Here is a 12875-nt window from a genome sequence, read left to right as displayed (position 1 = left end):
CCACTCAAGTCCCGCCTGGCTATTTGCTGTCTCTCTCGCACTTATAGGCTTCCTACCTGTGCGATTTTCTGTCTCTCTCGCACACTTTAGCGAGTCGCCTGGCTATTTTCCGTCGCTCTCGCACTAATAGGCTTCCTACCTGGGCGATTTTCTATCTCTCTTGCACTTATACGCTTGCTACCTCGGCGATTTTCTGACTCTGTCGCACCGGAAACGGGGCAACCGAGGGTGCAACCACTCTCGGAGGGTCGCGGGGGAACGCGATGCTGCTTTGGCGGAAGAACCACCCAAGTCCCGCCTGGCTATTTGCTGTCTCTCTCGCACTTATAGGCTTCCTACCTGGGCGATTTTCTGTCTCTCTCGCACACTTTAGCGAGCCGCCTGGCTATTTTCTGTCTCTCTCGCACTTAGGCTCTACTAGGTATTTCTGTCTCTCGCACACTTAGCGAGCCGCCTGCATTTGCTTTCCTAGTCTCTCTCGCCACTTAGCTACGCTTCGCCTTACCTCTGGCGATTTTCTATCTCTCTCGCACTTCTACGCTTGCTACCTCGGCGATTTTCTGTCTCTCTCGCACTGGAAACGGGGCAACCGAGGGTGCAACCACTCTCGGAGGGCCGCGGGGGAACGCGATGCTGCTTTGGCGGAAAAACCACCCAAGTCCCGCCTGGCTATTTGCTGTCTCTCTCGCACTTATAGGCTTCCTACCTGGGCGATTTTCTGTCTCTCTCGCACACTTTAGCGTGCCGCCTGGCTATTTTCTGTCTCTCTCGCACTTATAGGCTTCCTACCTGGGCGATTTTCTATCTCTCTCGCACTTATACGCTCGCTACCTCGGCGATTTTCTGTCTCTCTCGCACTGGAAACGGGGCAACCGAGGGTGCAACCACTCTCGAAGGGTCGCGGGGGAACGCGATGCTGCTTTGGCGGAAAAACCACTCAAATCCCGCCGGGCTCTTTTCTGTCTCTCTCGCACTTATAGGCTTCCTACCTGGGCGATTTTCTGTCTCTCTCGCACACTTTAGCGAGCCGCCTGGCTATTTTCTGTCTCTCTCGCACTTATAGGCTTCCTACCTGGGCGATTTTCTATCTCTCTCGCACTTATACGCTTGCTACCTCGGCGATTTTCTGTCTCTCTCGCACTGGAAACGGGGCAACCGAGGGTGCAACCACTCTCGGAGGGCCGCGGGGGAACGCGATGCTGCTTTGGCGGAAAAACCACCCAAGTCCCGCCTGGCTATTTGCTGTCTCTCTCGCACTTATAGGCTTCCTACCTGGGCGTTTTTCTGTCTCTCTCGCACACTTTAGCGAGCCGCCTGGCCCTTTTCTGTCTCTCTCGCACTTATAGGCTTCCTACCTGGGCGATTTTCTATCTCTCTCGCACTTATACGCTTGCTACCTCGGAGATTTTCTGTCTCTCTCGCACTGGAAACGGGGCAACCGAGGGTGCAACCACTCTCGGAGGGTCGCGGGGGAACGCGATGCTGCTTTGGCGGAAAAACCACCCAGGTCCCGCCTGGCTATTTGCTGTCTCTCTCGCACTTATAGGCTTCCTACCTGGGCGATTTTCTGTCTCTCTCGCACACTTAAGCGAGCCGCCTGGCTATTTTCTGTCTCTCTCTCACTTATAGGCTTCCTATCTAGGCGATTTTCTATCTCTCTCGCACTTATACGCTTCCTACCTTGGCGATTTTTTGTCTCTCTCTAACTGGAAACGGGGCAACCGACGGTGCAACCACTCTCGGAGGGTCGCGGGGGAACGCGATGCTGCTTTTGCGGAAAAACCACTCAAGTCCCGCCTGGCTATTTGCTGTCTCTCTCGCACTTATAGGCTTCCTACCTGGGCGATTTTCTATCTCTCTCGCACTTATACGCTTGCTACCTCGGCGATTTTCTGTCTCTCTCGCACTGGAAACGGGGCAACCGAGGGTGCAACCACTCTCGAAGGGTCGCGGGGGAACGCGATGCTGCTTTGGCGGAAAAACCACTCAAGTACCGCCTGGCTATTTGCTGTCTCTCTCGCACTTATAGGCTTCCTACCTGGGCGATTTCCTGTCTCTCTCGCACACTTTAGCGAGCCGCCTGGCTATTTTCTGTCTCTCTCACACTTATAGGCTTCCTACCTAGGATATTTTCTGTCTCTCTGGCACTTATACGCTTGCTTTCTCGGCGATTTTCTGTCTCTCTCGCACTGGAAACGGGGCAACCGAGGGTGCAACCACTCTCGGAGGGTCGCGGGGGACCGCGATGCTGCTTTGGCGGAAAAACCACCCAAGTCCCGCCTGGCTATTTGCTGTCTCTCTCGCACTTATAGGCTTCCTAACTGGGCGATTTTCTGTCTCTCTCGCACACTTTAGCGAGCCGCCTGGCTATTTTCTGTCCCTCTCGCACTTAAAGGCTTCCTAACTGGGCGATTTTCTATCTCTCTCGCACTTATACGCTTACTACCTCGGCTATTTTCTGTCTCTCTCGCACCGGAAAGGGGGCAACCTAGGGTGCAACCACTCTCGGAGGGTCGCGGGGGAACGCGATGCTGCTTTGGCGGAAAAACCACCCAAGTCCCGCCTGGCTATTTGCTGTCTCTCTCGCACTTATAGGCTTCCTACCTGGGCGATTTTCTGTCTCTCTCGCACACTTTAGCGAGCCTCCTAGCTATTTTCTGTCTCTCTCGCACATATAGGCTTCCTACCTGGGCGATTTTTTGTCTCTCTCGCACACTTTAGCGAGCCGCCTGGCTACTTTCTGTCTCTGTCGCACTTATAGGCTTCCTACCTGGGCGATTTTCTATCTCTCTCGCACTTATATGCTTGCTACCTCGGCGATTTTCTGTCTCTCTCGCACTGGAAACAGGGCAACCGAGGGTGTAACCACTCTCGGAGGGTCGCGGGGGAACGCGATGCTGCTTTGGCGGAAAAACCACCCAAGTCCCGCCTGGCTATTTGCTGTCTCTCCCTTCCGATTTTCCTTCTCCCTCGCACTCATGCGAGTGACGCTTGGCTATTTTCTATCTCTCTCGCACACTTGAGCGAGCCGCCTGGCTGTTTTCTGTCTCTATCACACACACCTAGGCGTCCTACCAGGCGATTTTCTATCTCTCTCGCACACTTAGGCGTCCCGCCAAGGGCAACCGAGGGTGCAACCACTCTCAGAGGGTCGCGGGGGAACGTGATGCGCCTTTGTTGTAAAAACAACGCAAGTGCAGCCGGGCGATTTTCCTTCTCCCCGCATGGCTGTTTTCTGTCTCTCTCGCACACTCAAGCGCCCTACCAGGCGATATTCTATCACTCTCGCACACATGAGCGAGCCGCCTGGCTGTTTTCTGTCCTTCTCGCACACCCAAGCGTCCTACCTGGCTATTTTCTATCTCTCTCGCACACTTAGGCGTCCTGCCAAGGGCAACCGAGGGTGCAACCACTCTCAGAGGGTCGCGGGGGAAGGTGATGCGCCTTTGTTGTAAAAACAACGCAAGTGGGGCCGGGCGATTTTCTTTCTCCCTCGCACTTATGCGTAGACGCTTGGCTATTGTCTATCTCTCTCGCAGACGACGTTTGCCTGTGCGAGAGGGACAGAAAACAGCCAGGCGGGACGCTTAGGTGTATGAGAGAGACAGAAAACAGCCAGGCGGCTCGCTCAAGTGCGCGAGAGAGATAGAAAATCGCCTGGTAGGACGCTTAGGTGTGTGTGAGAGGGATAGAAAACAGCCAGGCGGCTCGCTCAAGTGTGCGAGAGAGACAGAAAATAGCCAAGCGTCACTCGCATAAGTTGGAGAGAGAAAGAAAATCTCCCCGATAGACTTGCGTTGTTTTTACGACAAAGGCGCATCGTGTTCCCCCGCGACCCTCTGAGAGTGGTTGCGCCCTCGGTTGCCCTTGCCGGGACTCCTAAGATTGCGAGAGAGATAGAAAATCGGTTGGTAGGACGCTCGGGTGTGCGAGAGAGACAGAGAACAGGCAGCGGCTCGCTCATGTGTGAGAGAGATACAAAATAGCCAAGCGTCATTCGCATAAGTGCGAGAGAGAAAGAAAATCGCCCGGCTGGACTTGCGTTGTTTTTACGACAAAGGCGCATCGCGTTCCCCCGCGACCCTCTAAGAGTGGTTGCGCCCTCGGTTGCCCTTGCCGGGATTCCTAAGTGTGCGAGAGAGATAGAAAATCGGTTGGTAGGACGCTCGGGTGTGCGAGAGAGACAGAGAACAGCCAAGCGGCTCGCTCAAGTTTGCGAGAGAGATAGAAAATCGCCTGGTCGGACGCTTAGGTGTGTGTGAGAGAGACAGAAAACAGCCAGGCGGCTCGCTCAAGTGTGCGAGAGAGATAGAAAATAGCAAAGCGTCACTCGCATAAGTGCGAGTGAGAAAGAAAATCTCCCGGCTGGACTTGCGTTGTTTTTACGACAAAGGCGCATCGCGTTCCCCCGCGACCCTTTGAGAGTGGTTGCGCCCTCGGGTGCGCTTGGCGGGATTCCTAAGTGTGCGAGAGAGATAGAAAATCGCCTGTTAGGACGCTTGGGTGTGCGAGAGAGACAGAGAACAGGCAGGCGGCTCGCCCATGTGTGCGAGAGAGATAGAAAATCGCCTGGTGGGACGCTTGGGTGTGCGAGAGAGACAGAAAACAGCCAGGCGGGACGCTTAGGTGTGTAAGAGAGACAGAAAACAGCCAGGCGGCTGGCTCAAGTGCGAGAGAGATAGAAAATAGCCAAGCTTCACTCGTATAAGTGCGCGAGAGAGAGAAAATCTCCTGCCTGGACTTGCGTTGTTTTTACGACAAAGGCGCATCGCGTTCCCCCGCGACCCTCTGAAAGTGGTTGCGCCCTTGGTTGCCCTCGGCGCGACGCGTAAGTTTGCGTGAGAGATATAAAATCGCCTGGCAGGACGCTTGGGTGTGCGAGAGAGACAGAAAATAGTCAGGCTGCTTGCTTAAACGCGCGTCCTACCAGGCGATTTTCTATCTCTCTCGCACACTTAAGCGTCTTGCCAAGGGGCATCCGAGGGTGCAACCGCTCTCAGAGGGTCGCCGGGAACGCGATGCGGCTTTTCCGTAAAAACAACGCGAGTCCAGCTGGGCGATTTTTTTTCACGTGTGCGCTATACGCTTGGCTATTTTCTATCTCTCTCGCACACTTAAGAGAGTCGCCAGGCTGTTTTCTGTTTCTCTCGCGGTCTCGCCTCTTGCAAGGTGATTTTCAGTCGCTCTTGCACACTTTAGCGGGCTCCCTGATGGCCGTTTTTTGTCCCTCTTGCACACACCGACGGGCCGCGTGGCTGTTTTCTGTCTCTCTCGCACACTTAGGCGTCCCGCTTGGCTGTTTTCTGTCTCTCTGGCACACTTTAGCGGCTGCCTGGCCATTTTCTTTCTCTCTCGCACGCACCGGCCGGTTTGCTGGCTGTTTTCTGTCTCTCTCGCACACTCACGCGTCTTGCCAGACGATCATCTATCTTTCTTGCACACTTTAGCGGGCTGCCTGGTTTTTTGTGAGTTTGTAGAATCAGTTTCATAAAAATCGATGGAACAGCATCCTACTCAGTGTTTTATGTCACGGCCGCCATTTTGAACTTTGGAATTTTGAATGTATCAAAAAATTCGAGTTTCCGGTCGTATATAATACTTCCTGATACCTTCAACTTCAAATTCAATTTCGATCATAGGTAGATTAAATCACGGAAATAGCTGAAATAGGCAACAATTCATCTTTATCATCAATTGATAAAACAAGACTTTATACTGTGAGACAGCCGCAAGTGCGCCGTAAATGACGAAGTTTCAGGCAAGACAGCAGTAAGTGACATACTTCCCAGAGAGCCAATGAGAACAGTGGTTTCAAGTAAAGTGTTTCTCTATCCATTTTCTATGTTTTCTATTCTAACTATTACCATGGACTATTTCTAACCAGAAAATGTTATGACAAAAGCGCAACCACGAAGCGTGCAGAGGATTGAGGATAGTATTGTAGCACTTACGGCTGCCTTGCTTCAAAGTAGCCTGGCATGTAAGTAAATGAAAAATGCCCTTTTCGTGTAATTGAAATAAAATCAGTCGACTTTTATCCACCGAGTGGTTTCTCGGAATCTTTCGGCTGACAAGGGGAAAGACAAAGAACGGAGGCTTCATTTTAGCACACTGCACAGTTGCACGTACTGCTCTCTTCGGTCTTCGCTACCAACAGCACCAACAGCCGGCTCCTGTTTTCCTGGAGAACCTGACTCCTGAGAGTGAGAACCAGTCGAGAACGCTTCCATCCAAGTTCTAAGCAAGCAACCCACTTCAACATCCACATTTTCATTGTTCTCTGATTCTGATTCCTCCAGTCGATTGTAAATAGCTCGCTGCCTGAGTGGAAATTGCTACCTTTACGTTTTAGTCTGATTTTATATCTTTGACGATCAAATTCATCTCTATGTATCATGTGTCCACTTTAGCTGACTGGAACTAAAATTGCTACACCACTGGTGAGTGCCATCCAAATCATGACTTATTGAATTCTCATCTCTTCATTTCACATAGTTTAGAGTATTCTAAACGAAATTCGGAAAGCCTTTCGCACGTTTTATGATTAATTAAGTTTCAGCATTTAGTAGTGTCTACATCTGTCCTATCATTAGAGTTCGGCTTTACACCCTGTTAGTGCCACAGATGGGCGATCAAGCAAGAAATATTTCAATTTTCAAGCTTTAAAAAGGACAATTTGGGCTGACAGTCGTATCTCAAACTTTTCCCAAACATCTGAAGGACTGACTAGCTACACACAAGATGAACGATGATGCATGTTACTGAAATAAGGACAAAGCGTTGATGTAAGTCGGCAATCACATAACTCGGAAAATGCGATTTTTCAGGAGAGGGAAAAAACTATCCACATTCCTCATCTTTGAAGGTATAGGGGAAATAATTCTTAGGGACAGCAAGGATAAGATGCTTTATAAGACTCTATCATCATTTTGAATAATAGGTATTCTTGTCTGTCAGGAGAAATGACGGAAAAACCGAGTTATGTGTCTGTGGAACTAAGGTCCAACACTGAATTCTGAGATTCGTGGTCGGCAAATTACTGATTCAAACCGCTATTCTTTGCCAATGTTGACTGAATAAAGACTGAATAAGACTCTTCTCACTTTAAAAGTAGCCTAAAGTTCCTGTTAACAAACTTTAATTGGTAGCGAATCTTTAGAATGACACCGGAAAACAATTCGACGGCGTAAGTCGGCAATCACATAACTCGGTTTACTACGTTGCAGACTTCCTGTCATATTTCAATTTTTATGCGGAAAACTACTCAACGGCAATTCTTTAACACTGCCGAGAGTTTTCTTCTCCATGCGAAGAAAATTCTGTATAAACTGCAAGGAATGATGTCAAATGAGTCGAGGCTCTCCTTTTAAAAAAATAACGTAGAGGCGGAGATTTTCAGACACTGAACGAGACAATTATGTGATTGCGGACTTATGCCGTCGAATTACGAATTAAAATGAAATGAAGACAAAAACAAGCAAACAATTACCTAGTTATCTGTTGGATTAGATGTTCGATGTTAAAACAATAACAATGTTTTTGTTGTTTGAAGATTCTGTGACGCCTAACTTTTAATTTTCCCTCCTAATCTGCGCACAATTCTTCCTGGGAGAGCGTGCGCTGTGTAAAAATGCGGCGCGACGGCATGAGTTATGTGTTAATGGAATTAACGCCGAGATGTGTGTTTTGGGTTCTACATTTTTAGGTGACTTCCAGATTTTTTCTGACTGAAATATTTTGATAGCAGGAAAAGGGCATCTACTACACTTCATTCCTGCAGCTAACTCAAAACCACCGAAAATCAAGTTTTGTGATTGCTGACTTACACCATCGAAAGGTCGGTCTTTAGGGTAATTAGTCAAGCTCAAGTGATGGTCAAACTGGCATGCAATACATTGCATCAATAGGTGAAAAGCCTGGCTGATTTTAAATTTTTAGCCAAAAAAAGGGCGATAGTCCCTGGGCTTGTGCTTAAAGAATCATTCTCAACCCAAAAATTGGCCAAATTCAGAGAATTGCAAGCAGAATAGTGATAGGAAAGGAACCTTGCACTGGATATAGAAATCGATAGCTGTGTCAAACGCAAGGATTTTTCCGAACACTATTCTGCTTTCATTTCTCTGAATTTTGCTGATTTTTGGGCTTAGAATGATTCGTTAGGCTCAAGCGCATGGGTTATTGTCCTTTTTTTTGCTATAAATTCAAAATCTGTTGAGATTTTTGACCTATTCAGTGCGATATATTGCATATCAGTTTGACCACGTCACTTGAGCTTGACAAATCACTTCCATGATATGTGTATTCCTGATACTGTCAATTATGGACAGTACTGCCCATTGTAATCAGGCTGTACAGTAAAATTTCATAAACTCCATTTCATCTGTAAGCATCAAAATGAGGTTTAGCAGATGATGATTTGTCTCGGGTTCTTGGTGTTGTTAAACTGGTGTGTGACATATCTACTGCATTGATTAAATAGTAATCTTAGCAGAATTGAACTTTTTCGGCAGGGAAAGACGATAGCCCCTGCGCATGAGTCTTAAGAATCATTTGTGACCAAAAATTTGCAAAATTCTGAAGTATGAAAGCAGGACTCCTCTTTGAAAAAAGTTTTGCATTCGATACAGTGCATAATTGATCCCTGTATTGAATGCAACTTTTTTTTCAAAAAGAATCCTTTCGTCATTTCCCTGAATTTTGCAATCTTTTGGTTGAGAAATGATTTTCAAGGCTCATGCCCAGGGGCTGTTTTTTTTTTTTTGCCCTGAAGTCCAAATCTACTGAGTTTTTTTTTTTTTTATTGATGTGATGTACTGCAAGCCAGTTGAACCATTTCAAGAATCTGGGACGAATCACCATGAGCTTACTTTTTTGAAATGGAAGGAAAATAAACCATACGGAATAGACACATTATTCTTTCACAAAAAAACCAAAATTTGAGAACGAGGGAAGAATCACACGAACACTATGATACCTATAACCTCCTATGTTCTGTTAGGTATCTTATTTAATGCTCAGAATCCTTTGGTTTTAATTTTTTTTTTTTTTTTTTTTACTTGCCAGTTTTTATCAATGCATTGGATTTGCTTGTAACTATTTAATCAAAATGGAACATGGGGACGAGATTAGTGAGTATGAGCGGTTGAGGCTCAAGAAGATAGAGGAGAATCGTAAGTGCCTCCTGGAGCTTGGATTGATCTCGAACAAACCTCCTACCCAAACTGTGAGTATCTATTTCTTAGTATTAACACTATTTATAATACAATTATCAGATCATGAATGAATTCAAAATTTTGAAATGAATTGAAAAGTATAAGTACTTAAAATCAGATCAGGTTAAATTTGACTTGACATCCTTGAGACTAAGCTCTAAACAGGAACTTCAGGAGATTAAACCCAGGTGTTTGACATTTTTGAACTGGCATGCGATGTATTGCATTGAGTTAGTTGAAAATCTTGGCAGACTTTGACTTCCTAGCCAAAAAAGAGTTGAAAATCTTGGCAGACTTTGACTTAATATCCAAAAAAGGACACAGTGGCCCCTCAGCACAAGTTCACAAAATCATTCTACAAGAAAAAAAATTGCAAATTTTTAGAAAATGAAATCAGGATTTGGCCCAAAATAAAAATATTGCATTTCATCTCCATATTGAATGCATCAATTTTTTTGTTGCCAAATGCAAAATGATGATGCCTCCGCACGAGTTGATTCAATTCCACTTCACTCAAATTTTCCTATTTTGCCTCTTATCTAAGCCTACTTTTTGTCACTTTTCAAGATTCAAGATCCCTCATCTTCAGATGTGATCTTTTCAATATTTTTCAGCACACCAAGGATCAAAACGTAAATTCAACCCCAAAATCTGCCAAGAAAAGACGTCAGCCTACGGCAAGTCCAGCACCAGTTCGGAGGATGGTAACACGCAGATCAGCTCAGTTGGGAGATCAGTATCAGCATGAATGCATTGAGGTAAGTTCTATCAGTTTGTTACTCATATTCATCATTTTATCAAAGCAGCGTCCTGAATTTCATCAATACTCTAACTAGGATGAAGAATAATGTGGAGTATCAAGGCCTTTAAGATTTTTTGCTCATTGGATAGAGGTTACTCAATTCTTCAACTGTTGAAAATTATAGAATCCTAAAGCTGCAATTCAAACAAACTAAATCGAGCTACTCATCATGTTGACATCTGTTCTTTTCAATTAGTCATACTGGTTAAGTTGTCTGCTGGTGCCTAATTCAAACTGAATTTTAAGGGTGGTTTAGAAGTACCAAAAAAGTATGGAAACTCCGTTAGAAAGTCCGTAATTTTTTGCCTCATGCCATGCGTGTTTTTCAATCCAGCCTGGAAAGTACACAACGCTTTATGCATTGATTTTTAGTGAAGTATTGGTCCACTGTATTGCACTGGGCAGCTAGTTGATCTTTAGGCCACCAATGAGCTTTGAACTTTGTGGCTACATCATTTTTGTGGCGATTTGCTTGTGAATTTCGAATTTACGAATTTTGTCATGTGGAACAGAATTTTTCTGTTGAGGAGGGAACAAATTTTGTGAGAAAGTTAAAAAAATACTGTCAAAGAACTGATTTTTTACCAGTCAATTTTAGTAGATAGACACCCTGTAGTGATACATAATTTTAAATCAATTTATGTGACTTGCATTTTTTAACATTTCAACTTCGTTTTTCCCCCAGGATGATGAAGATCCTGATTTTGAAGCACCTCGTTCAAAAAAGAAAGAATACCGAGATAATTTCTATGGTCCTGTTGCAGGTACTGCACTCACTACTTTATTTTTGTTACTTTCAGAAATGTCTAACTATTGGAATTTCAATGTTGTAAGACAAATTTGCATAAATTTATTAGATTTGATATTGAGAAAAAATGGACAAAGGTCACATCAACCTGCATGTAGGGGTGTTCAAACAAATTCTTGCTGGTACGCTATCAGTATCGTCTTAAACCGTAACTGGTGGCAGTACCGACAGTGGCGATGATATCGTTAACAGCCCACCTTATCGGAGTTTTGAGAGCTCGCACTCAATTCATTATTGCCCTGTGTTTTGGTTTGTCAGATTGCCTGGCACAGTGGCTTGTAAAATAGATGCACACATGGCAACAGCTTATTTTCATCAGCTCCAAAAACTCAGACCCCTATCGGTAAGAGCGCTCTCATTGTAACTTTCTCTTAACGGAACTGTTTCGGTAGCTTACCGACAACCGATAGAACAGTCCTACCTGCATGCATCAAACATCATTTGGCACATCAGTTAATATATAAATTTATGTTGAGTGGTGCTATTTTCCTATGTGACTTCTGTCTGTTCTTTTCTTTCCCCAGTTCTAGTAACCATGGTCTAACTTGCTTGTTCCATCTAACTTGCTTGACGACTCTTCAATAAAATACTGCATGTAAGTACGAGGAGGAACCCAAAAAAAACCCTGGAATTTTGTTGTAACTTGGCAACGGTGGAAAATATCCGGGTTCTACTGCTAGCGGGTGTAACTAAAGCTATGAAAAGTAACTAGGCCAAACGTCGTTGCGTAATTTCCTTTATTTTGGTGAGACTTGGTCCAAAGGGTTGTTTGGCAAGTTCGTCGTTTTTGAAGACGGGTGATTTTCATGGGCAATGCGCGGCTAACTCTGTCAATTTTTGGAGCGAATCTTTTAGGAAACATGTTTCACTCATGACATAAGTGAATAAATGTTTTTCTTTGTCTTAGAGTAAGATTAATTGTTCGAATTTCGGCTGGATGCCCAGCAGCAGTCACCGGCTAGTACGCTAAATGGGGAATCAATTCAACAACAACGCGTTTCAGGCCCAAATTTTTCGCAGCAACGTTTTGAATATTTCTGTATTACATTCGAGTGATATTTGCTAGTTAATTAAATGATCTATAACCACCCTCATTCACAAAAATGCATTTTTTTTTCATTATTTGCATGGGTTCTATCTTATGGCAATGGCGGTTTGGAGCCATACAGGGGTTTTGGGCGACACTGCACCATTTAAAAGCAAAAAACCGTACTATTACTGAAGTTTTTAATGAGGCTTGTCCTCCGAAAGCATCACTTTAAAAGGTCAACAGTGAAATGCGTGTTTTTATCAAGTAAAAGAGAAAAATTTGAGTGCTAAGTTACTGAAATTGACCCATCTTCAAGAACGACGAACTCGCCAGACAATCCCTTAAACCAAGTCTTGCCAAATTAAAAGAAATTGTGTGACGATGTTGAAATTTGACCTAGTGACTCTTCATAGCTGCTAGTTACTCTTCCCAGTGGTGGAACCGGAATATTCTCAATCGTTGCCAAGTTATAGCAAAATTCTGGTTTTTTTGGGTCCCTTCTCGTATGCAATCTTCGAAGGAGTTGTAGTTCCAGTGAAACCTATTTATCATGGAATTTGGCAGTGTATTTCTCTTCATGAGTCAGCTTCAAAATTATTTTTAATCTCAGGGATTAGTTTGAATACATTTTTAGTTTATATTTGTAATATTTTTTAATTTAAGGGATCAAAGTTGGTGACTGTTGGGAGTATCGTTTAGAATGCTCCACAGCGGGTATTCATCGACCAACTGTTGCTGGAATCCATGGAGGTCCTGATGGTGCCTATAGTATTGCTCTTTCTGGTGGCTATGAAGATGATGTTGACTATGGCGATCATTTCACCTATACAGGTATGTTTTCTATACCTCAGAAGCCCTAGGAAATCTCTTCATTATTATCATACCATCATGTAATCCATTTAGTACCATTCAATCAGTCGTGTCGTACAAGAATCTTATTTTGAAAAAAAAATTTAAGTTAAATTTAATAAGAGTAGTGGAAGATCCAGAAATCTCTTCGAAAATAAGTGTTTCTACAGAAAA

At 44.8% G+C, this 12875-nt stretch overlaps 1 protein-coding gene across 4 annotated transcripts in view; it reads left to right on the top strand.

Annotated features, from left to right (window-relative positions):
- Positions 1-5804: 5804 nt before the first annotated feature.
- LOC140223752 (uncharacterized) overlaps positions 5805-12875 on the top strand; it is a 16657-nt gene continuing 9586 nt past the window's right edge. For 2 of the 4 annotated variants that reach the window (XR_011899138.1, XM_072296075.1), the window contains exons 1-5: positions 5863-6440; positions 9064-9223; positions 9827-9970; positions 10700-10778; positions 12516-12683. Coding sequence is in view for 3 of the 4 variants with exons in the window: in XM_072296075.1 (XP_072152176.1) it covers positions 9107-9223; positions 9827-9970; positions 10700-10778; positions 12516-12683 (508 nt within the window). In the remaining variant the exon portion in view is untranslated. Of the gene's footprint in view, positions 6441-9063; positions 9224-9826; positions 9971-10699; positions 10779-12515; positions 12684-12875 lie in introns of all 4 variants that reach the window. The other 2 variants (XM_072296073.1, XM_072296076.1) reach the window with 2 other exon arrangements.

The sequence above is a fragment of the Bemisia tabaci genome, chromosome 2 (genome assembly GCF_918797505.1).
Source record: "Bemisia tabaci chromosome 2, PGI_BMITA_v3".
In the NCBI taxonomy this organism is placed as follows: Eukaryota; Metazoa; Arthropoda; class Insecta; order Hemiptera; family Aleyrodidae; genus Bemisia; species Bemisia tabaci.
This window is presented reverse-complemented; position numbering and strand designations above follow the sequence as displayed.